General features: G+C 46.3%; 3 protein-coding genes across 7 annotated transcripts in view; 2 read left to right on the top strand and 1 right to left on the bottom strand.

The window, feature by feature from the left end:
* Positions 1-3,073, top strand: part of rogdi (rogdi atypical leucine zipper) — an 11,607-nt gene extending 8,534 nt beyond the window's left edge. For both annotated transcript variants that reach the window (XM_056406666.1, XM_056406667.1), the window contains exons 9-11: positions 2-51; positions 1,620-1,746; positions 1,976-3,073. In XM_056406666.1, coding sequence (XP_056262641.1) covers positions 2-51; positions 1,620-1,746; positions 1,976-2,017 — 219 coding nt within the window. In that variant the 3' untranslated portion in view covers positions 2,018-3,073. The remainder of the gene's footprint in view (position 1; positions 52-1,619; positions 1,747-1,975) is intronic.
* A 1,787-nt stretch (positions 3,074-4,860) lies between these two features.
* On the bottom strand, positions 4,861-8,055 carry smim22 (small integral membrane protein 22). Of its 3 annotated transcripts, none has more exons than XM_056406670.1 (4): positions 7,863-8,055; positions 6,479-6,658; positions 5,361-5,428; positions 4,861-5,146 (listed from the first exon to the last, which is right to left on the bottom strand). In XM_056406670.1, the coding sequence occupies exons 2-4, from the start codon at positions 6,603-6,605 to the stop codon at positions 5,099-5,101; spliced, it is 243 nt and encodes an 80-aa protein (XP_056262645.1). In that variant the 5' UTR covers positions 6,606-6,658; positions 7,863-8,055; the 3' UTR covers positions 4,861-5,098. The 3 variants fall into 3 exon arrangements, with proteins under 3 accessions (XP_056262645.1, XP_056262643.1, XP_056262644.1); XM_056406668.1 differs by having other exon boundaries at positions 6,479-6,646; XM_056406669.1 differs by having other exon boundaries at positions 6,479-6,627.
* Positions 8,056-9,184: 1,129 nt separating this feature from the next.
* cog1 (component of oligomeric golgi complex 1) lies at positions 9,185-19,435 on the top strand. 2 transcript variants are annotated; one of them, XM_056406652.1, is made up of 15 exons: positions 9,185-9,493; positions 10,081-10,331; positions 10,409-10,590; positions 10,688-10,864; positions 11,829-11,985; positions 12,485-12,695; positions 12,767-13,103; positions 13,987-14,429; positions 14,558-14,704; positions 14,782-14,943; positions 15,491-15,615; positions 16,132-16,240; positions 16,354-16,463; positions 18,407-18,485; positions 19,070-19,435. In XM_056406652.1, the coding sequence occupies exons 1-15, from the start codon at positions 9,200-9,202 to the stop codon at positions 19,214-19,216; spliced, it is 2,931 nt and encodes a 976-aa protein (XP_056262627.1). In that variant the 5' UTR covers positions 9,185-9,199; the 3' UTR covers positions 19,217-19,435. The 2 variants fall into 2 exon arrangements, with proteins under 2 accessions (XP_056262627.1, XP_056262626.1); XM_056406651.1 differs by having other exon boundaries at positions 12,767-13,139.
* The last annotated feature ends 565 nt before the right edge of the window (positions 19,436-20,000 follow it).

Here is a 20,000-nt window from a genome sequence, read left to right as displayed (position 1 = left end):
GAGCTTCCGTCCCGCTGGAGGCTCCGTGCTGCACCACCCAGGCTCCATGTTGTAAGCCATTCCTACTCCTCCATGTAGTGGGTGGTGTCTCCGGCCGCTCCGCTAACGAGTGTCTCATGTCTCTGTCTCTCTGTGTCTCTGTCTATCTGTCTCTTTGGCTCTGTGTCTTTGTGTCTCATGTCTCTGTGTCTCATGTCTCTGTGTCTCATGTCTCTGTGTCTGTCTCTCTGTGTCTCATGTCTCTGTGTCTCATGTCTCTGTCTCTCTGTGTCTCATGTCTCTGTGTCTCATGTCTCTGTCTCTCATGTCTCTGTCTCATGTCTCTGTGTCTGTGTCTCTGTGTCTCATGTCTCTGTCTGTGTCTCATGTCTCTGTCTCTCTGTGTCTGTGTCTCTGTCTCTTTGTCTCATGTCTCTGTGTCTCATGTCTCTGTCTCTCTGTGTCTCATGTCTCTGTCTCTCATGTCTCTGTCTCATGTCTCTGTGTCTGTCTCTCTGTGTCTCATGTCTCTATCTCTCTGTGTCTCATGTCTCTGTCTGTGTCTCATGTCTCTGTCTCTCATGTCTCTGTCTCATGTCTCTGTGTCTGTCTCTGTCTCTGTGTCTCATGTCTCTGTCTGTGTCTCATGTCTCTGTCTCTCTGTGTCTCATGTCTCTGTGTCTGTCTCTCTGTGTCTCATGTCTCTGTCTCTCTGTGTCTCATGTCTCTGTGTCTGTCTCTCTGTGTCTCATGTCTCTGTGTCTCATGTCTCTGTGTCTCATGTCTCTGTCTCTCTGTGTCTCATGTCTCTGTCTCTCATGTCTCTGTCTCTCATGTCTCTGTCTCTCTGTGTCTCTGTCTCTCATGTCTCTGTGTCTCATGTCTCTGTCTATCTGTGTCTCATGTCTCTGTCTGTCTCTCTGTGTCTCATGTCTCTGTCTCTCATGTCTCTGTCTCTCTGTCTCTGTGTCTCATGTCTCTGTGTCTCATGTCTCTGTGTCTCATGTCTCTGTGTCTGTCTCTCTGTGTCTCATGTCTCTGTCTCTCTGTGTCTCATGTCTCTGTCTCTCTGTGTCTCTGTCTCTCATGTCTCTGTCTCTCATGTCTCTGTGTCTCATGTCTCTGTCTCATGTCTCTGTGTCTCATGTCTCTGTCTGTCTCTCTGTGTCTCATGTCTCTCTGTGTCTCATGTCTCTGTGTCTGTCTCTCTGTGTCTCATGTCTCTGTGTCTCATGTCTCTGTGTCTCATGTCTCTGTGTCTCATGTCTCTGTCTGTCTCTCTGTGTCTCTGTGTCTCATGTCTCTGTCTGTCTCTCTGTGTCTCATGTCTCTGTGTCTGTCTCTCTGTGTCTCATGTCTCTGTGTCTCATGTCTCTGTGTCTCATGTCTCTGTGTCTCATGTCTCTGTGTCTCTCTCTCTTTGTCTCTGTGTCTCATGTCTCTGTGTCTCATGTCTCTGTGTCTCATGTCTCTGTGTCTCATGTCTCTGTCTCTGTCTCATGTCTCTGTGTCTCTCTCTTTGTCTCTGTGTCTCATGGCTCTGTGTCTCTTTGTCTCATGTCTCTGTGTCTCATGTCTCATGTCTCTGTGTCTCATGTCTCTGTCTCTGTGTCTCTGTATCTGGAACCTTCTCCCCGCAGCGAGCTCAACAACAACCGCTTCGAGGTGAGCCACGTCCACAAGGTGGAGTGCGTGGTGCCGTGGCTCAGCGACACGCTGGTGTTCTTCACCATCTCCCTGCAGCTCTGCCAGCAGCTCAAGGACAAGGTGGGCCTCTGTCCTGTGAGGGCGAGGTGGTGTTTATGGCTCACCGGAGAGCCCCGACACGTTTCCCCTGCAGACAGTGGAGCCACCACTAGGGGGCGGGCGGGGCACATGGCCACAGCGTGAAGCACGTGGGAGCTTTCCGTGCAGCGCATTAGTTGTCCTTGCATGCTGTACCGTTTCCCAACAGCAGGCGTCGCTGTCGCTCATTCCCGCCTCTGTCCTCCTGCAGATATCCGTGTTCTCCAGTTTCTGGAACTACCGGCCCTTCTGATCCACTTCCGGTCCAGAGACCAGCAGACCGCCGAGTGGGCGGGACTTCCTGGAGGGTTCGACTAGTGTCACGTGTGTTCACCCCGTCTCAAGTGTTGCATCATCAGCTGATCAGACTCTATGAGCTGATTCATCATCATGTATTTAGTAATTGTCTCAAAGCAGAGCCTCAGTACTGAGTGCATGGTCATCATGTCGTGTGTGTGTGTTGACTCAGAGGTCACAGGGGTCAGTTCCTCCCCCCGTGAGTCCCGGACCGTCACGGTCACATGACGTAAACGTCCCAGACGCTCTGACTGCTCAAAGACTGGTTCACACATTCTAGAATGCTCTCTTGGTCCCTAGTCCTGGTCCCTAGTCCTGGTCCTGGTCCCTGTCCCTAGTCCTGGTCTTAGTCCGGTCACCATCTGAACAGGTTTGTTTGGGTGGTCCCTAGACCCCCCAGGAGGGACCTGGAGTCGGCACTAGACCACTTGTCTTGTGTCTGGCTCGTTGCGGTCTGTTAGAACCAGGAAGTGGTTCTGGACCTCGACCAGGACTCAGGATCCCCATACAGTCCACTTGGGTTTACATGCCACTGAACACGTGTTGTCATGTTTTACGCTCTCTGTTATTTAAAACTCCTCCTCCCCCCCCCCCCCATGAAGGCTCCGTGAACATGGAGGTCTGGTTTGTCCCCTCAGGGCCACCGTAGGGGGACCAGCAGAGGCCTGCTCCCTGTAGAGAAGGACTCCTTCATAGATGATTACTGAGCATGTAGATGATAGCAGAGCTACACTCTGACCCCCTGAGTTTCCATCGTGACCTCTGGCCTCCAGGAGCACGAGGGTGGACGTTGGATCTGCTGCTCTATTGTTTTATTGTCTATTGTTTATTGGTGACTGCATGGGTCATGTGACTGACCATAAGTCTGCTCCCTCGTTATATTTATTTGACTCGTTTTGCACATGTTGTTGATTCCGTGAACAGAAGATCAAAGGACTTTATTCCAGTAAGTGTTACGCTGCCTCGTATTTAAATGATGTGTCTGATTTCAATAAACAAACTGTCAACAACAGGCCGCGTGAAGTCATGTTTATTATATTAAAGAACATACAACCAATGCGTCCTGCAGAGCAGGTGAGAGTATTATTATTATTATAATTAATATTATTATTATTATTTTATTTTTTTTAATTATTACTATCATTGTTATTATTATCATTATTATTAGCATTATTACTATTATTATCATTATTATTCAGACATGAGAATCCCTCACCTTTCGGCAAAATTCGCCGTTTTGAAACCAAAATAGGTGACTTACGTGAATCGTGTAGATCCGAAGAGTTTTTGTTTTGGGGTAGGGGGGGGGGGTCAATTGGCCGGCCGGCGTTTATGAGATTGGAGTGGGACGCGGAGAAAGTGTGAAGTGTTGCTCTTCGCAATAAAACATCTTTGATGGACGTGTCGCGTCTCGGCCAATCAGCGTCAAGATGTCTTCAGCGTTTGGTGGTTCAGGTTAGCTTGAATGTTAGACGCTACTTCTGCTGCTGTCGCGCTGCACGGTGGAGCGATGCTAACAAAGTACCCGTACATTAAGAGCGATGTGATTTAGCATATTTTTAGTCTCAATACTTCATTAAAAGAGCGATCAGAGCGCACGCGCTGCTCCGTGTCGAGCTGTCTGCGCTGCGCTAACAGAGAGGGGCGTTAAGTGGCGGAATTTTCGGCTTTAAAAATAAAAATAAAAAAAGATGCCAGAAGTGAAATGTTTAAGTTCAGTCTGTAAAGTTGTGTAACTCTACAGCTGCTCATCCTGATGAACTCTGTATCCTCTGGTCAGAGACTAACGGCCTCATAGTGTATCATCAATGCTATGATGGCTCCATGTAGTTTCATTAATATCTTGCTGTATTAATACTAATATTACTGCTATTTGTTAAGTGTTGAAAAAGTTGGTAAAAAGTGAACCATACAGATATTTTATTTATTACTATTATAGATAAATATACCAGTATCGTATTTATGGTATACTGTTTTTATGGTATTGTATCATGATATTTATGGCAGGTATGGTATAGAACAGACTTACTCAACAGGCGGCCCGCGGGCCGGATGCTTATTTTGTGGCCCCCGACATGCCTGGTTATTAATGTTTAATAATTATCAGGGTTTTTCCTGCATAGAGAAAATTTGGGCTCGCCTAAGCCGTTTTCCCGAGCGCCTATGACAAAAAGTCTGCTATGGAAAAAAATAAAAACTGTGTTCATCAGGTGCGTGTCAGCGAATATAATTAGCCAACCAAAATCGTGTGAAAATTAGGTAGTAATAAATACAGTGAATAAAATGGTACAAATATATGTTAATAATAATTTGTGGCCCTTTGCACCTGTTGTGGTTTAAATGTGGCCCTCTTGGCCTCCAAAGTTGAGTACCCCTGGTATAGAAGATCGTGACAACCAGGTAGAGGCAGAACAGACTCGAGGAACAGACTCGTGGCTCAGCAGAGCACAAGACTTGAAGACTTGTTCACGCCAACAACAACAAAAAGGAAGTTGGTTCATGAATGACCATATTATACACAATATTACTATTATTATAGTATTATAGGGCCCGATCACTGACTTGGTGTCAGAATGGAGGACCTATAGATTATCATACAACGTCCAACATCGATGTTCGTGGAAGTCACCACCAGCACCCCCCCCCCCCCCCCGCGCACCTATCCTCCTCACCTTTTTCACCCCTGACCCGTTTTCATGCCTGATTATTATAATAGTGTGAATACTGAAGCATTGGGACTGAACAGAAGAGTTATAAGTGATCTCAGTGAACGTGTGATGATAAAGAATACTTCAGATAAAGTGTTTTATATACATATTTATTACTAAGTTAAACATTACAGGAGGAAGTGGTATCCTAGCAACAGCAGCAGTGAAGAGGATCACGCATGGTAGATTTACATAAGTGACTCGTGAACAATGACTGTGTGTGTGTGTGTGTGTGTGTGTGTGTGTGCACTAAATCAGCCGACTGGTGACCAGCTACATTAAAGTCAAATTACAGGCTCCGCCTCCAGAGCCATGGACCCTCAGGGCCCTCAGGGCTCCAGGGACATGTTCTCTACGCCCACCTTCCGTCTGCGAGGCTGTGGAGGAAACACAAGAGAGCGGACATGGAACCCGAGGCGAAGGCTGTGTGTGTGTGTGTGTGTGTGTGTGTGTGTGTGTGTGTGTGTGTGTGTGTGTGTGTGTGTGTGTGTGTGTGTGTGTGTGTGTGTGTGTGTGTGTGTGTGTGTGTGTGTGTGTGTGTGTGTGTGTGTGTGTGTGTGTGTGTGTGTGTGTGTGTGTTTGTGTGTGTACCTTCTCTTCGTCACAGCAGCAGCAGCAGCAGCGTACGAGGACCAGGATGAGCAGCAGCAGGATCATACCTGAAGACACACAGTACACGGTATATAGTACACAGTATATAGTACACGGTATATAGTCCACGGTACATAGTACACGGTATATAGTACACGGTATATAGTCCACGGTATATAGTACACGGTATATAGTACACAGTATATAGTACACGGTATATAGTCCACGGTACATAGTACACGGTATATAGTCCACGGTATATAGTACACGGTATATAGTACACAGTATATAGTACACGGTACACGGTATATAGTACACAGTATATAGTACACGGTAAACGGTATATAGTACACGGTACACGGTATATAGTACACGGTAAACGGTATATAGTACACGGTATATAGTACACGGTACACGGTATATAGTACACGGTAAACGGTATATAGTACACGGTATATAGTACACGGTATATAGTACAAGGTATGTAGTACACGGTACACGGTATATAATACACGGTATATAGTACACGGTACACGGTATATAGTCCACGGCATATAGTACACGGTACACGGTATATAGTACACGGTATATAGTACACAGTACACGGTATATAGTACATAGTACACGGTACATAGTACACGGTATATAGTACACGGTATATAGTACATAGTACACGGTACATAGTACACGGTACACGGTATATAGTACACGGCACACGGTACATAGTCCACAGTATATAGTACATAGTACACGGTACACGGTATATAGTACACGGCACACGGTACATAGTCCACGGTATATAGTACATAGTACACGGTATATAGTACATAGTACACAGTACATAGTACACGGTACACGGTATATAGTCCACGGCACACGGTACATAGTACACGGTACACGGTATATAGTACACGGTACATAGTACACAGTACACGGTATATAGTACACGGTACATAGTCCACGGTACACGGTATATAGTACACGGTACATAGTCCACGGCACACGGTACATAGTCCACGGTACATAGTCCACGGTATATAGTACACGGTACACGGTCGAGCGCCGTGGACTCTGACGCTCTGGCATCAGAACCTCTCACCTGGGCGTCCTTCACTCACCGATGAAGATGAAGAAGACTGCAAACGAGGCGATGTCCCAGTCCGACTGGAAGAACTGCAGCCTGGAGAACACGAGGCTGAACTGGGCCTCCAGCTGCTGCTGCAGGCCGCGGGGCTGCATGCTCATGGGTCACGGCAGGGACTTCAACCTGCAGGAGACCAGCTCACCTGAGACCGGACCTTCAGAACCAGTAACCAGCTCATTACTCCTGAGACCAGCTCATTACACCTAAGACCGGACCTTCAGAACCAGTAACCAGCTCATTACACCTAAGACCGGACCTTCAGAACCAGTAACCAGCTCATTACACCTGAGACTGGACCTTCAGAACCAGACCTTCAGACCCCTGAGGAGGAAACACTGAGTAGACCTCATATAATGTTATGTCTTGATTTATAAACATATTATAATGTTATATATTGATTAATAAACACATTATAATGTTATGTATTGATTTATAAACATATGTTATGTATTGATTAATAAACATATAATGTTATGTATTGATTAATAAACACATTATAATGTTATGTATTGATTGATAAACATATGTTATGTATTGATTAATAAACATATAATGTTATGTATTGATTAATAAACACATTATAATGTTATGTATTGATTTATAAACATATTATAATGTTATGTATTGATTTATAAACATATAATGTTATGTATTGATTTATAAACACATTATAATGTTATGTATTGATTAATAAACACATTATAATGTTATGTATTGATTTATAAACATATCATAATGTTATGTATTGATTAATAAACATATTATGTTATGTATTGATTAATAAACACATTATAATGTTATGTATTGATTTATAAACATATTATAATGTTATGTATTGATTAATAAACACATTATAATGTTATGTATTGATTTATAAACATATTATAATGCTATATATTGATTAATCAACATATTATAATGTTATGTATTGATTTATAAATATATTATAATGTTATGTATTGATTTATAAATATATTATAATGTTATATATTGATTTATAAACATATTATAATGTTATGTATTGATTTATAAACACATTATAATGTTATGTATTGATTAATAAACACATTATAATGCTATGTATTGATTGTACTGCATGTGTGTCGTGTTACTATAATATAATATTACGCTGCAGTACATTTATAAACTCTTGTTTTCACATCGCGGCATGTTGCGTTCACTGGTAACCAGGAAGTTACTAGACTCGGTTAAAGTTTAATGCGTCATGCTCTTTTAAAGATGAACGTTGAATGTACAATGAATCTAAAAGTGCTCGTGAGTTGTTTAGATAGTATTTAAATATTATTTAGATGTATTTAGATGTCATTTAGATGTTATTTAGACAGCCGGTTTCTTACCTGAACGTGCAGTCGAGTCGCTCTTCCGGGTCTGGAGGTCTACGGGACTCACCTGCCGGTCCCGCCCTGTCCGGCCTCAGGTGTTCGGAGGTCTACCGGACTCACCTGCCGGTCCCGCCCCGTCCAGCAGTGTGTGAGTGTTTCCTCCTCAGGTGTCTGCCCCCCAGGCTCAACAGGTGTGCAGTCTGACTCAATACAGGACACCCCGTGACTCACTCTCAACCAATCAGAATGCTTGAATTCATTGACCCGCATTATAACAATGAAATAACTGGTTAGCCTCGAGAGAGAGAGAGAGAGAGAGAGAGTCTGCTAGAGGCTGCAGGGGACGTATTAGGATACACTGAGCTCCTCTCTCCTCTCCTCTCCTCTCTCCTCTCTCCTCTCCTCTCCTCTCTTCTCTCTCCTCTTCTCTCTCCTCTTTCGTCTCCTCTCTCCTTCTCTCTCCTCTTTCGTCTCCTCTCTCCTCTCCTCTCCTCTCTCCTCTCTCCTCTCCTCTCTCCTCTCCTCTCTCCTCCTCTCTCCTCTCTCCTCTCTCCTCTCCTCTCTCTCTCCTCTCTCCTCTCTCCTCTCCTCTCCTCTCCTCCCCTCTCTCCTCTTCTCTCTCCTCTCCTCTCTCCTCTTCTCTCTCCTCTTTCGTCTCCTCTCTCCTTCTCTCTCCTCTTTCGTCTCCTCTCTCCTCCCCTCTCTCCTCTTCTCTCTCCTCTCCTCCCCTCTCTCCTCTCTCCTCTCCTCTCCTCTCAGGTTTACATGGATCCTGGTTGTACCTGGACCCTGGTCCTGGTTTTACTTGGACCCTCCTGCCCAACAACTCCTGCTATTATCATTAATATTATAAGTTGCATAACAATTCACATTGTCGATAACATTACAGCTTTTATTTTCATTATTATTCTACTATATCTCCTGTTGCTGTTGTTATTGCCAGTTAAACTTTGTCATCATACCTACTATACTGACTTATATGAATCATTCTGTCATCAAATGTGTTTTTTAGGTACATTATATTCGTATATATATATGCATATATATGTATACATATACATATATATATATGTATATATACGTATTTATATATATATATATACGAATATAATGTACCTAAAAAACCTCGATACAAATCTATTGCGCAATATTGATGTTTTTACAATTCACATCGGGGCGATTTGATTGGCTCAGCGGCCCGACCCCCACCGGAAATGCCCCCTGACGGACAGCTGAACAGACCAATGAGTCTCCGTCACATCGTGTTGCCGACGTGGAGACAGGAAGGGTACCGCCCCCTCACTTCCGGCACACACTTCCGGTAGCATCTGACGTGGTTGTGTGGAGACGCCATGGCGGAAGACCCGGCTCTGTCCGTGCGGGTCTCGGACCTCCGGGACCCGGATGTGCTCTTCGAGCGCCACGACACGGCGGAGATCCGCGCCGTGGAGCGGCGGGTCCGCGCGGACATCGAGCACAAGAAGGAGGAGCTGCGGCAGATGGTGGGGGAGCGCTACCGGGACCTCATCGACGCGGCCGACACCATCGGGGAGATGCGGCAGTGCTCCGCAAGCGCGCTGACGGCCGTGCAGGACATGCACCGCTACTGCCTCAAGCTGAAGCAAGGCAGCCCCGGCAGGCAGCAGGTGACGTCACGCTTACGAGGACTGCGCTTTACAAATGCGCTGTTATTGGTGTAAAGGTGGCCATTCATATCATATGCACTCATACATGACCCCAACTACGACTATTATTAGACTCATGAACTACCCGGATGCAAACATGACTCGCTGTGTTATGAACTGACTGCACGAGACGCGATGACGTCATCTTACTGGCCATCTCACAGAGCATCGCGATGTGTGTCCACGTGTCTCTGGAGGTTTAAGATGTGTCTTGACTCTGTGACGTCACACATGTCATGCATGTACTGCTGTCTGTGGGTCAGAGGGTCGGGGGTTCGATCCCCAGACAGCCCTTTTGATGTGTCCTTGAGCAAGGCACTGAACCCTGAGCTGCTTCCCGTCGCTGTGTCTAAGTGGCCGTCGCTTTTTGTCTCTCGAAATTAATTTATACACACTCGCTATCCAAAGTCTAATATTGTGTGTGCGTGTGTGTGCGTGTGTGTGTGTGTGTGTGTGTGTGTGTGTGTGTGTGTGTGTGTGTGTGTGTGTGTGTGTGTGTGTGTGTGTGTGTGTGTGCGTGTGTGTGTGTGTGTGTGTGTGTGTGGTAGGTCCAGAGCCAGTGGCAGGAGAAGTTCTACGTCATGGCGTCCCAGATCAAGCTCCTCCTGGAGATCCCGGAGCGCATCTGGAGCGCCATGGAGGCGTCTCAGTACCTGCAGGCCACGCAGCTCTACCTGCTGTGTGTCCACCTGCACGGCCTGCTGCAGCTGGAGGCCGCGGCGGGGGGGGGCCTCTACGGCCCCGTGCTGGCCCGCTTCCCCATCCTGGTGCGGCAGGTCGCCACCACGGGACACTTCAGGTACCGCGTGCTTCGGTTGTCGGGCCCGGCGGGGCTCCGTGGCCCCGGGGCCCAGTAACCAGCCCGTCCCCCTGCAGGTCCACCATCCTCCTGGACAGCAGGTCTCTGCTGCGGGGCCGGGCCGTGTCGGACCGGGCCATCGCCGAGGCCCTGGTGGCCACCATGCTGCTGGAGGGCAGCTCGCCACGCCAGGCCCTGGCGGACTTCCTGCTGGCCCGGAAGGCCTCCATCCACCAGCTGCTCAACCAACCGCAGCACGGTACGCACCGCGGCCGCCGTGTGGGCGGAGCCACAGCGGCCTGAAGGGAGCCGCTTCATATGAAGGGGGGTGTGTGTGTGTGTGTGTGTGTGTGCAGGTGCGGGGATCAAGGCCCAGGTGTGCAGCCTGGTGGAGCTGCTGGTCACCACTCTGTTCCAGGCCTACGCCGTCTTCTACCTACCCCCAGAGGGGGGGCCCCGGCCGGGGGAGGGGGCTCTGAGCTGTGGCATGCTGTTTGCTACACTGGAGAACGTCACCTCCACCTCCCACGCAGGTACACAGGCCGAGGGTTTACACCTCCAGGCTGGTTTACACCTCCAGGCTGGTTTACACCTACAGGCTAGGCTTGTATGCTAGGTCATGCTATGTCATGCTAGGTCATGATTGGTTATGATAGGTCATGATAAGTCATGCTAGGTCATGCTAGGTCATGATTGGTTATGATTGGTCATGATAAGTCATGCTAGGTCATGCTAGGTCATGATTGGTTATGATAGGTCATGATAAGTCATGCTAGGTCATGATTGGTTATGATAGGTCATGATAAGTCATGCTAGGTCATGCTAGGTCATGATTGGTTATGATAGGTCATGATAAGTCATGCTAGGTCATGATTGGTTATGATAGGTCATGATAAGTCATGCTAGGTCATGCTAGGTCATGATTGGTTATGATAGGTCATGATAAGTCATGCTAGGTCATGATAAGTCATGCTAGGTCATGATTGGTTATGATAGGTCATGATAAGTCATGCTAGGTCATGATTGGTTATGATTGGTGATGATAAGTCATGCTAGGTCATGCTAGGTCATGATTGGTTATGATAGGTCATGATAAGTCATGCTAGGTCATGATTGGTTATGATAGGTCATGATAAGTCATGCTAGGTCATGATTGGTTATGATAGGTCATGCTAGGTCATGAAAAGTCATGCTACGAGCAACGAGTATTTCCTGGTTGCACGTCTGAAACTGAAGAACTCAAAATATAAAGTTTGTAAGGTAAAAATCAAAGTAGTGATTTCCAAACAGAGGTGGGGATAATAACCTTCAGTCAGGAGAAAGACTCTTTCCATTACGTATGTGAGATGTGTGTCTTCTGCTTTGAGGGCTTGGATTCAGTTTATCTTCAAAGCATGACGTGAGAAAGTCCAAAGTCAGACTCGGGATCCGTCCATGGACACGAAGCACGACGCGACGGATGAGAAGTGACGTCGTCGTTCCCGTCTCGCTCCTCAGCTCGAGACCGGAAGGTTCTGCAGGAGGAGACGAGCACCGGCAGCTGGTTCAGGTACCTGCCTCCCTCCATCACGGAGTTCCAGCCCGTCCTCCGCAGCCTGGCTCAGCCAATCCAGAGAGAGCAGCTCCGGGACACCCTGACGCAGTGGATCGACAAGTAAGCTCAACCAATCAGGACGCTGCTCCTCCTCTTCACATCTAGGTATTACAATACACAACCACAGAGGCTGCGAAGAGGTCTCAGAGGTCTCAGAGGTCTCAGAGGTCTAAGGTCTCAGAGGTCTCAGAGGTCTCAGAGGTCTAAGGTCTCAGAGGTCTCAGAGGTCTCAGAGGTCTCAGATGTCTCAGAGGTCTCAGAGGTCTCAGAGGTCTCAGATGTCTCAGAGGTCTCAGAGGTCTAAGGTCTCAGAGGTCTCAGAGGTCTAAGAGGTCTAAGGTCTCAGGTCTCAGAGGTCTCAGAGGTCTCAGAGGTCTGAGAGGTCTCAGAGGTCTAAGGTCTAAGGTCTAAGAGGTCTCAGAGGTCTCAGAGGTCTCAGAGGTCTCAGAGGTCTAAGGTCTCAGAGGTCTCAGAGGTCTAAGGTCTCAGAGGTAGGTGTATATTAGTGCTGCAGCAGTAAATATAAGAATGAAACGTGGAATCCTTCCTGGCCTCTCAGCTGTAAGGAGGACATCTGCCGCGGCGTGAGCGGCCTGCTGGTCTACGTGAAGAGCCTGAAGGGGCTGGCGGCCATCAGAGACTCTGTGTGGGACCTCCTGTCCACCGAGTCCATCAGCCAGCACTGGGGCGCCGTGTGCCAGCGGCTGCTGGAGCGCCCCCTGGCTGTGTGGGAGGACTTCCTGCAGCAGCTCTTCCTCCAGCGCCTGCAGGTCGGTGCTTCGTGCGCGTCTTGTTGGATCTCACATGGGGGACGTGAACTCACGGTTCCGTCCTCCCCAAGGCCATCACCAAAGAAGAAACTGAAGCCATCTCCACCAGCTCCGTCCAGCTCCTCTCCTCGGCGGTGAGGGATCTCCAGACCCTCCACGGGCCTTCGGCGCGCGGGGCCCAGTACGAGGTGGACGTGGCCTCCTTCCTGTGGTCGGAGTCTCCGGGCGACCTGCAGAGCGACGCGGGCTGGGTCAGCGTGAGCCAGCGGGGGCAGCAGCACCAGAGGAGCAGCCTGGCCATGAAGACCCAGGCCCTCACGCCCTGCGTCCAGAACTTCTGCTCCTCCCTGGACGCCAAGCTGAAGGCCAGGCTGGAGGACCTGCAGCACTACCTCCCCTCAGACTCGGGTGAGGCCAGGCTGTCGTTGGGACGTCTTCCTTATGGTGCGTTCACACCGGACGCGGCGGAAAAATTCTCGACGCGTCTGACGCAGCAGTCTCGACGCGCGTCGAAAAAAGTGTGTTCACACCGGACGCGTCGGGGGCGGAGTCATAAATGGATCGAGGAACGACAGGACCGCAGAGGACTTCCACTTTAGTGGACCGAGCTGCTCTCCCACTGCGCTGCTCTCTCTCTCTCTCTCTTCTCTCTTTGATACGTGTCTCTGAGACTTTTCCACCTCCGGCGGCAGATCTCCTGCCATGAAACACATATGCCGGCGGTTGGTTGATAGTAAAGTACAACAAATAGCGAGAATAAAAGCAAATACATACATTCAAAACTTAGCAGGTAGTCCCACGGCTTCTCCGACCTTGTTCCACGCTTTATGTTTATAGCTCCGGTTTCGGTCAGCATAAAGAGGCGTGTCATAAAGTTCGGGGTGCCCACAGACGGCGACAATAATCTTGTCCTCCATTTTTTCAACCGGCAGGACGATGACGAGCGGAGCTGCTCAACGCTGATTGGCTGACGCAACTATGACTCACGCGTTTTTGCTGCCGGAGTTGGGAAATTTCAACTCGCGCGTCGTGGAGCTGCGTCTGTTCGCTGTTCGCCCCGCGGCTAACCCTCTGTTCTGCTGCTTCAAACGCGTCTGACGCGCTCGCTGGGAAACACGCAGCTTCTACGCAGCTTTGCGTTGACTTTACATGTAATCTCGACGCGCGTCGAAATTTTGACGCGTCCGGTGTGAACACACCATTAGGACGGGTTGCCGGTTCCAATCTGTTCTCGTGAGGCGGTCCAGTTCTGAACAGCTGTCCATTGGTCTAATGTTCATCTTGCTCTTAGGGTCTGACGCCAGCTCCGCCCCCTTCACTGCTCCCAGTGAGAGTTCCTCCTCTTTTAACCGCTTCACGGACTCTCCGGCCGTGGAGGACGCTCTGCGCGGCGGCTGCGTGGCGTGCGTCCGCCACATCCTGTCCTCCGTCCGCTCTGAGCTGGCCTCGGCCTCCCCTGAACCCGACCCCGCCCGCCTCGGTTCGGTCCTGTTCATGGCCCGGCTGTGCCAGTCCATGGGGGAACTCTGCCCCAACCTGAAGCACTGCATCCTGGGAAAACAGAGGGGTTCCGAGGCCACGGCGAAAGGGACCTCCAGGCAGTGCAAGAAGTTGGGCAAAGCCAGGACCGCCACGGAGGTCCTGCCCACCCAGGCCAAGTGGGCCGGTCTGAAGGAGGAGCTGCTAGCCTGCAGCATGGAGGCGTACCGCATCTGGAGCTCCGCCCTCTCCAAGGTCAGACGGGTGGATGTGTTGATGTGACTGTCCTTCACAGGCGTGTGGAGTCTGCAGCTCACAGGTGTGGTTTGACAACACGCCGCCGCGGAGGCGTTTCCAGGAGGATGACTCGTGTGTTCTTGCAGGATCTGCTGGATAAGTTCGGCACCGCGCTGCACGCCGAGTCTGCCGGTGCCATCCTGTCCGAAGCAACCAGCTGGGAGGACCTGGAGATCCAGGAGGAGGCAGAGTCGGGCAGCAGCGTCACGTCCAACATCAGTCTCCCGGTCCAGGTCGGCCCGCGTGCCCTTGGGCAGCACCGTGGTTCCCACCGTCGTCCATCCTGATGTAACGCTGGTCTCCTCCACAGGCGTCGTGGTTCGTGCAGTCGCTGCTCTTCCAGCTGTGTGTGGCCGTGAACCGGGTGGGGGGCCACGCGCTGCCCCGGCCCACCCTGCAGGAGCTGCTGCACACCTGCCTGGCTCAGGTCCTGCACCACTACCACAGCCTCACACTGCGGCCCCCCGACAAGGTGACACACACACACACACACTGACCTCATGAGGACTGCAGTACGCTGTGTAAACTCTTGGGGCGCACTCATACACAGACACACAGATCTTCGTAGAAAACAGCATGGGGGGGTGTCTAGACACTGTTCTGAAGCTCGTGGGAGGGTTTGCCCTTGGGGAACTCATTTTAGGTCCCCTCGGGGACACGAGTCCCCATGGGTCTGTGAGCAGTCAGGTCGAAGTCCCCACTGGGATAGAAGTACAAGAACACACACCACACACACACACACATTTAAATGAATTTGTATCAGGGCCCCTTGGGATGAGCTGCTGGGTGTAGTGAGATGATGTGGTCTCTGGGGGGTCCACATGTTTGTTCACCAGCAGTTGACTCGGTAAGGAGCTGAAGGTCTTCCTCCTCCTGGTTTCTTTAGTCCTCCAGGAGTGTGTAGACATCTTGTCCACTAGGGGTGATGGTCCATTGGGGATGCTGGTCCAATAGAGGTGCTGGTGTAAAGATGGTTTTAAAGGTCCTCATCATTCCTGAAGTCTCTTCTTCCCATCCAGGAGGGCGTGTTCCCCATGACTCAGAACCGAGCCCTGCAGCTGCTGTTTGACCTCCGGTACCTGAACACCACGCTGGGCAGCAGGGGGGAGGAAGGAAAGAGCTCCCGCACCCACCAAGACCCCAGGTACCCCCCTCTGTCCATTCCTCATCCAAAGTCTTCTGGCGTCACGGGACCCAGAAGGTGTAATGCCACCGTTTGGACACTAGGTCTAGAAGTGCTTCACTACGGTTCTGACGCAAACCCCCCAAGAAGACCACCGGCGGTCTTCTTGGGGGGTTTGCTTCAGAACTGTAGTCCACAAGCCGAATGACGGATCCATGTATTTAGCTCGACAGTGGGGTCTTCAGTCTGGTTCCCAGCATGCGGGTACTCCGAGGTACTCTGAAGTTCTTTGAGGTCCTCTGAGGTCCTCTGAGGTCCTCTGAGGTACTTTGAGGTCCTTTGAGGTTCTCTGAGGTTCTCTGAGTTTCTCTGAGGTCCTCTGAGGTACTCTGAGGTTCTTTGAGGTACTCTGAGGTACTCTGAGGTCCTCTGGAGGTCCTGATGTGGGCTTGTAAGAACCCGAGGTAGCTGGAGAACCAGCTGGTGCTCCTGGATGTGAAGTCCTGATGGCTGTGAACGCTGTCCTGTGTGTTCCAGGTTCCTCGAGGTCTGTGATTGGCTGGAGGGCTTCATCGACCCCTTTGACCTGGACGTGTTCACGGCGCCGCTCAACACCAACCTGAACCGCCTGAGCCAGAGGACTTCGGTACCTCCTCCGGCCCCACGGCACAGAACCACAGTGGAGCTGCGTAGACCCGCCCGGAGGAGGGAGGCGGTCCACGCGGTCTGGGGTCCTAAAGTTTCTCCTGTGGTTCTCAGGTGCTGCTGGGCCTGCTGACGGGCTCCGAGAGGCAGTTCGCCCCGAGGAGCAGCACCGTGACCTCCAAGGAGCCCTTCAACATCCTGCCGCTGGCCAGCAGCCAGGTCAGGTGGGTGGAGCTCCAGAGGTTCTGGTTCAGGTCCAATGAGTTCTACGACGTCATCCTTTAGTTCACTGACACGGAGGGATCATGTGACCAGAGGAGAGCGACCACCCTGTTAATCTCAAGAGTCAAATATATTTAATACACACATTACAAATAAATAAATATGTATTATAGGAATACATATATATATATATATACAATATTATATATATATATTATATTGTATATATTAGGGCTGTGAAACGAGTACAAATTTTAATCAGGTTAATCACAGGTTTCTATGGATTAATCATGATTAATCACATATTACCGATATTCTCGGTATATTTTTGTGAGAACATAAAGATTTATGACAAAAGACGGATATATACATTTATACACAGGGATGCACATAACTTGCTCACCAGTGCGCGCATCGCGGCCGAGCTCTGCCGCCCGCGAGCCAAGAAGAGTTGTTGACGGGGTGTCTGTATTTAATAATAGTTTAATGTATATCTGTATTTAATAATAGTTTAATGTATATCTATATTTAATAGTAGTTTAATTTATATCTATATTTCATAATAGTTTAATGTATATCTATATTTAATCATAGTTTAATTTATATCTATATTTCATAATAGTTTAATGTATATCTGTATTTAATAATAGTTTAATGTATATCTGTATTTAATAATAGTTTAATGTATATCTATATTTAATAATAGTTTAATGTATATCTGTATTTAATAATAGTTTAATGTATATCTGTATTTAATAATAGTTTAATGTATATCTATATTTAATAATAGTTTAATTTATATCTATATTTAATAGTAGTTTAATGTATATCTGTATTTAATAATAGTTTAATGTATATCTATATTTAATCATAGTTTAATTTATATCTATATTTAATAATAGTTTAATGTATATCTGTATTTAATAATAGTTTAATGTATATCTGTATTTAATAATAGTTTAATGTATATCTGTATTTAATACTAGTTTAATGTATATCTGTATTTAATAATAGTTTAATGTATATCTGTATTTAATAATAGTTTAATGTATATCTGTATTTAATAATAGTTTAATGTATATCTATATTTAATAATAGTTTAATGTATATCTGTATTTAATAATAGTTTAATTTATATCTGTATTTAATAATAGTTTAATGTATATCTGTATTTAATAATAGTTTAATGTATATCTGTATTTAATAATAGTTTAATGTATATCTGTATTTCATAATAGTTTAATGTATATCTATATTTAATAATAGTTTAATGTATATCTATTTAATAATAATTTAATGTATATCTATATTTAATAATACTTTAATGTATATCTATATTTAATAATAGTTTAATGTATATCTATATTTAATAATAGTTTAATTTATATCTATATTTAATAGTAGTTTAATGTATATCTGTATTTAATAATAGTTTAATGTATATCTATATTTAATCATAGTTTAATTTTTATCTATATTTCATAATAGTTTAATGTATATCTATATTTAATCATAGTTTAATTTATATCTATATTTCATAATAGTTTAATGTATATCTGTATTTAATAATAGTTTAATGTATATCTGTATTTAATAATAGTTTAATGTATATCTGTATTTAATAATAGTTTAATGTATATCTATATTTAATAATAGTTTAATGTATATCTGTATTTAATAATAGTTTAATGTATATCTGTATTTAATAATAGTTTAATGTATATCTATATTTAATAATAGTTTAATTTATATCTATATTTAATAGTAGTTTAATGTATATCTGTATTTAATAATAGTTTAATGTATATCTATATTTAATCATAGTTTAATTTGTATTTAATAATAGTTTAATGTATTTCTGTATTTAATAATAGTTTAATGTATATCTGTATTTAATAATAGTTTAATGTATATCTGTATTTAATAATAGTTTAATCCTCTGCAGGTTCGGGCTGTTGCCTCTCAGCATGTCCAATGTGCGTCAGTCCAAATCCGCCTCCAGGAGTTCTGATGCTCAGCAGCTGGTGAGTAACTGACCTGGGGTCAGATCTCTGAAGCTCAGGGTTGTTGTTGTTGTTGTTTTACTTCCGGTGTGTTTGAGTGAGACAGGGTAAGATGTCAGGATCAGACTACTGACTGGAGAGTTCATGGAGCAGCAGAGACTCTGTGGGCGGAGCTTACCGTTTTTTTTAGATGGACCAATCCCGTCTTCAGATTCATGCATAAATTAGTAAAGTGTGTGTTAAATAGAAATAACAAAACCCTGACAACACACTGACATGTTGGAACCTTCAGTCTCACCAACAGTCACATGGCAACAGCATCAGGGCTTTCATTCTCTAAGCTAAGCTAAGCTCTCTGTACCGAGGGCACATGTAGCTTCATGTTCACTGAGATCATTTCACTTCAACCGGCTCCTCATTTACATGAGAACGGGCTCTCAGTCGGTTTACCGGGTTAAATAAAGGTCACATTGAACCTTTTGGATCCACGTCTGGAATACTGCAGCGTGAGCACGGAGGCCCCACCGAGGCCTGCATCAGGACTCTTAACCTGTGGACAGTTGTCTGTTGTCATCACACTAACCTTCCTCCTCCTCCTCCTCCAGCAGGCCCCTCCCCCTCCCTCCTCCTCAGCCGGCGGCGAGGACGGCTTCCGGCCCGGCAGCCGGTTCCGACAGCTGGCGGATCAGGATGAAGACGCCGCCACGCCGTCTCTGTTCCGGCTCAGCTGGCTGTCCGGCATGGCCAAGTGACACCGAGCGGCTTCATCTGACTTGTAGACACTTTATAAAAAATACATGTGTGGTAAAAATGAGTTTGTCTTTCCTCGTGTGAGTTCATGAACCTGATCAACTGACGCAGACGGCTCTGCTATGAGCCTTTGACCTTTGACCTTAACGTTTTATAAGGTTAGACTGTAAGCTTTGGAATTCTCATTGTTTGTTTAAATAATAAATGTTCTCATGTATTCACCGAGATTTCACAAAAACGTTTTGTCATGGACATTTGGTTAAACGTCCTGGAAACCCATTGGTCAACACGTCTATGAACCCATATATGTATATAATATCTAAATAATATATACATTATATAATATATTATATACAATGTATATATATGTATAATTTATGTTATATGTATATAATTTGTATTATATATAATATACATATATTTAGAATATATGTATATAATCTATATATTATATAGAATACTGGGTTCACATGTAATCCTTTAAAACATTCTTTACACAACATCTTGTAATAATATTATCCCCATCAGAATGTGCTTCAGAAGACAATGACAGATGCTTTAATCACTTGATCCAGACACCAGAGCTTCACAGGGAGGACTTCTTTAATCATACAGCACATGACCTCTGACCTCTGAAGGATCAACCAATACAAGACTGAGTTGGTTTCTCTTACATGATCATTTATCTGTCTTAAATCACTTTTTCACTTCTCAGCTTCACTCGTGATGACAGTGAATTCATCACAATCAAGTTTACATTATTATTTATAGAGAACAAAATAAAAT

This window comes from Pseudoliparis swirei, chromosome 23 (assembly GCF_029220125.1).
Source record: "Pseudoliparis swirei isolate HS2019 ecotype Mariana Trench chromosome 23, NWPU_hadal_v1, whole genome shotgun sequence".
NCBI lineage: Eukaryota > Metazoa > Chordata > Actinopteri > Perciformes > Liparidae > Pseudoliparis > Pseudoliparis swirei.
The sequence above is the reverse complement of the archived record's forward strand: the minus strand, read 5'-3'. Positions and strand labels throughout refer to the sequence as shown.

Bases quoted from the DNA above. Each gene is read 5' to 3' on its own strand.
- smim22 (XM_056406670.1), bottom strand. From the start codon at position 6,605: ATGAGCATGCAGCCCCGCGGCCTGCAGCAGCAGCTGGAGGCCCAGTTC. The intron at 5,429-6,478 runs GTGAGTGAAGGA...GTGTGTCTTCAG, and splicing joins AGTCTTCTTCATCTTCATCG to GTATGATCCTGCTGCTGCTC. The intron at 5,147-5,360 runs GTACACACACAA...TTTCCTCCACAG, and splicing joins GCTGCTGTGACGAAGAGAAG to CCTCGCAGACGGAAGGTGGG.
- cog1 (XM_056406651.1), top strand. From the start codon at position 9,200: ATGGCGGAAGACCCGGCTCTGTCCGTGCGGGTCTCGGACCTCCGGGAC. The intron at 10,332-10,408 runs GTACCGCGTGCT...GTCCCCCTGCAG, and splicing joins GCCACCACGGGACACTTCAG to GTCCACCATCCTCCTGGACA. The intron at 13,140-13,986 runs GTGCGTTCACAC...TCTTGCTCTTAG, and splicing joins GTTGGGACGTCTTCCTTATG to GGTCTGACGCCAGCTCCGCC.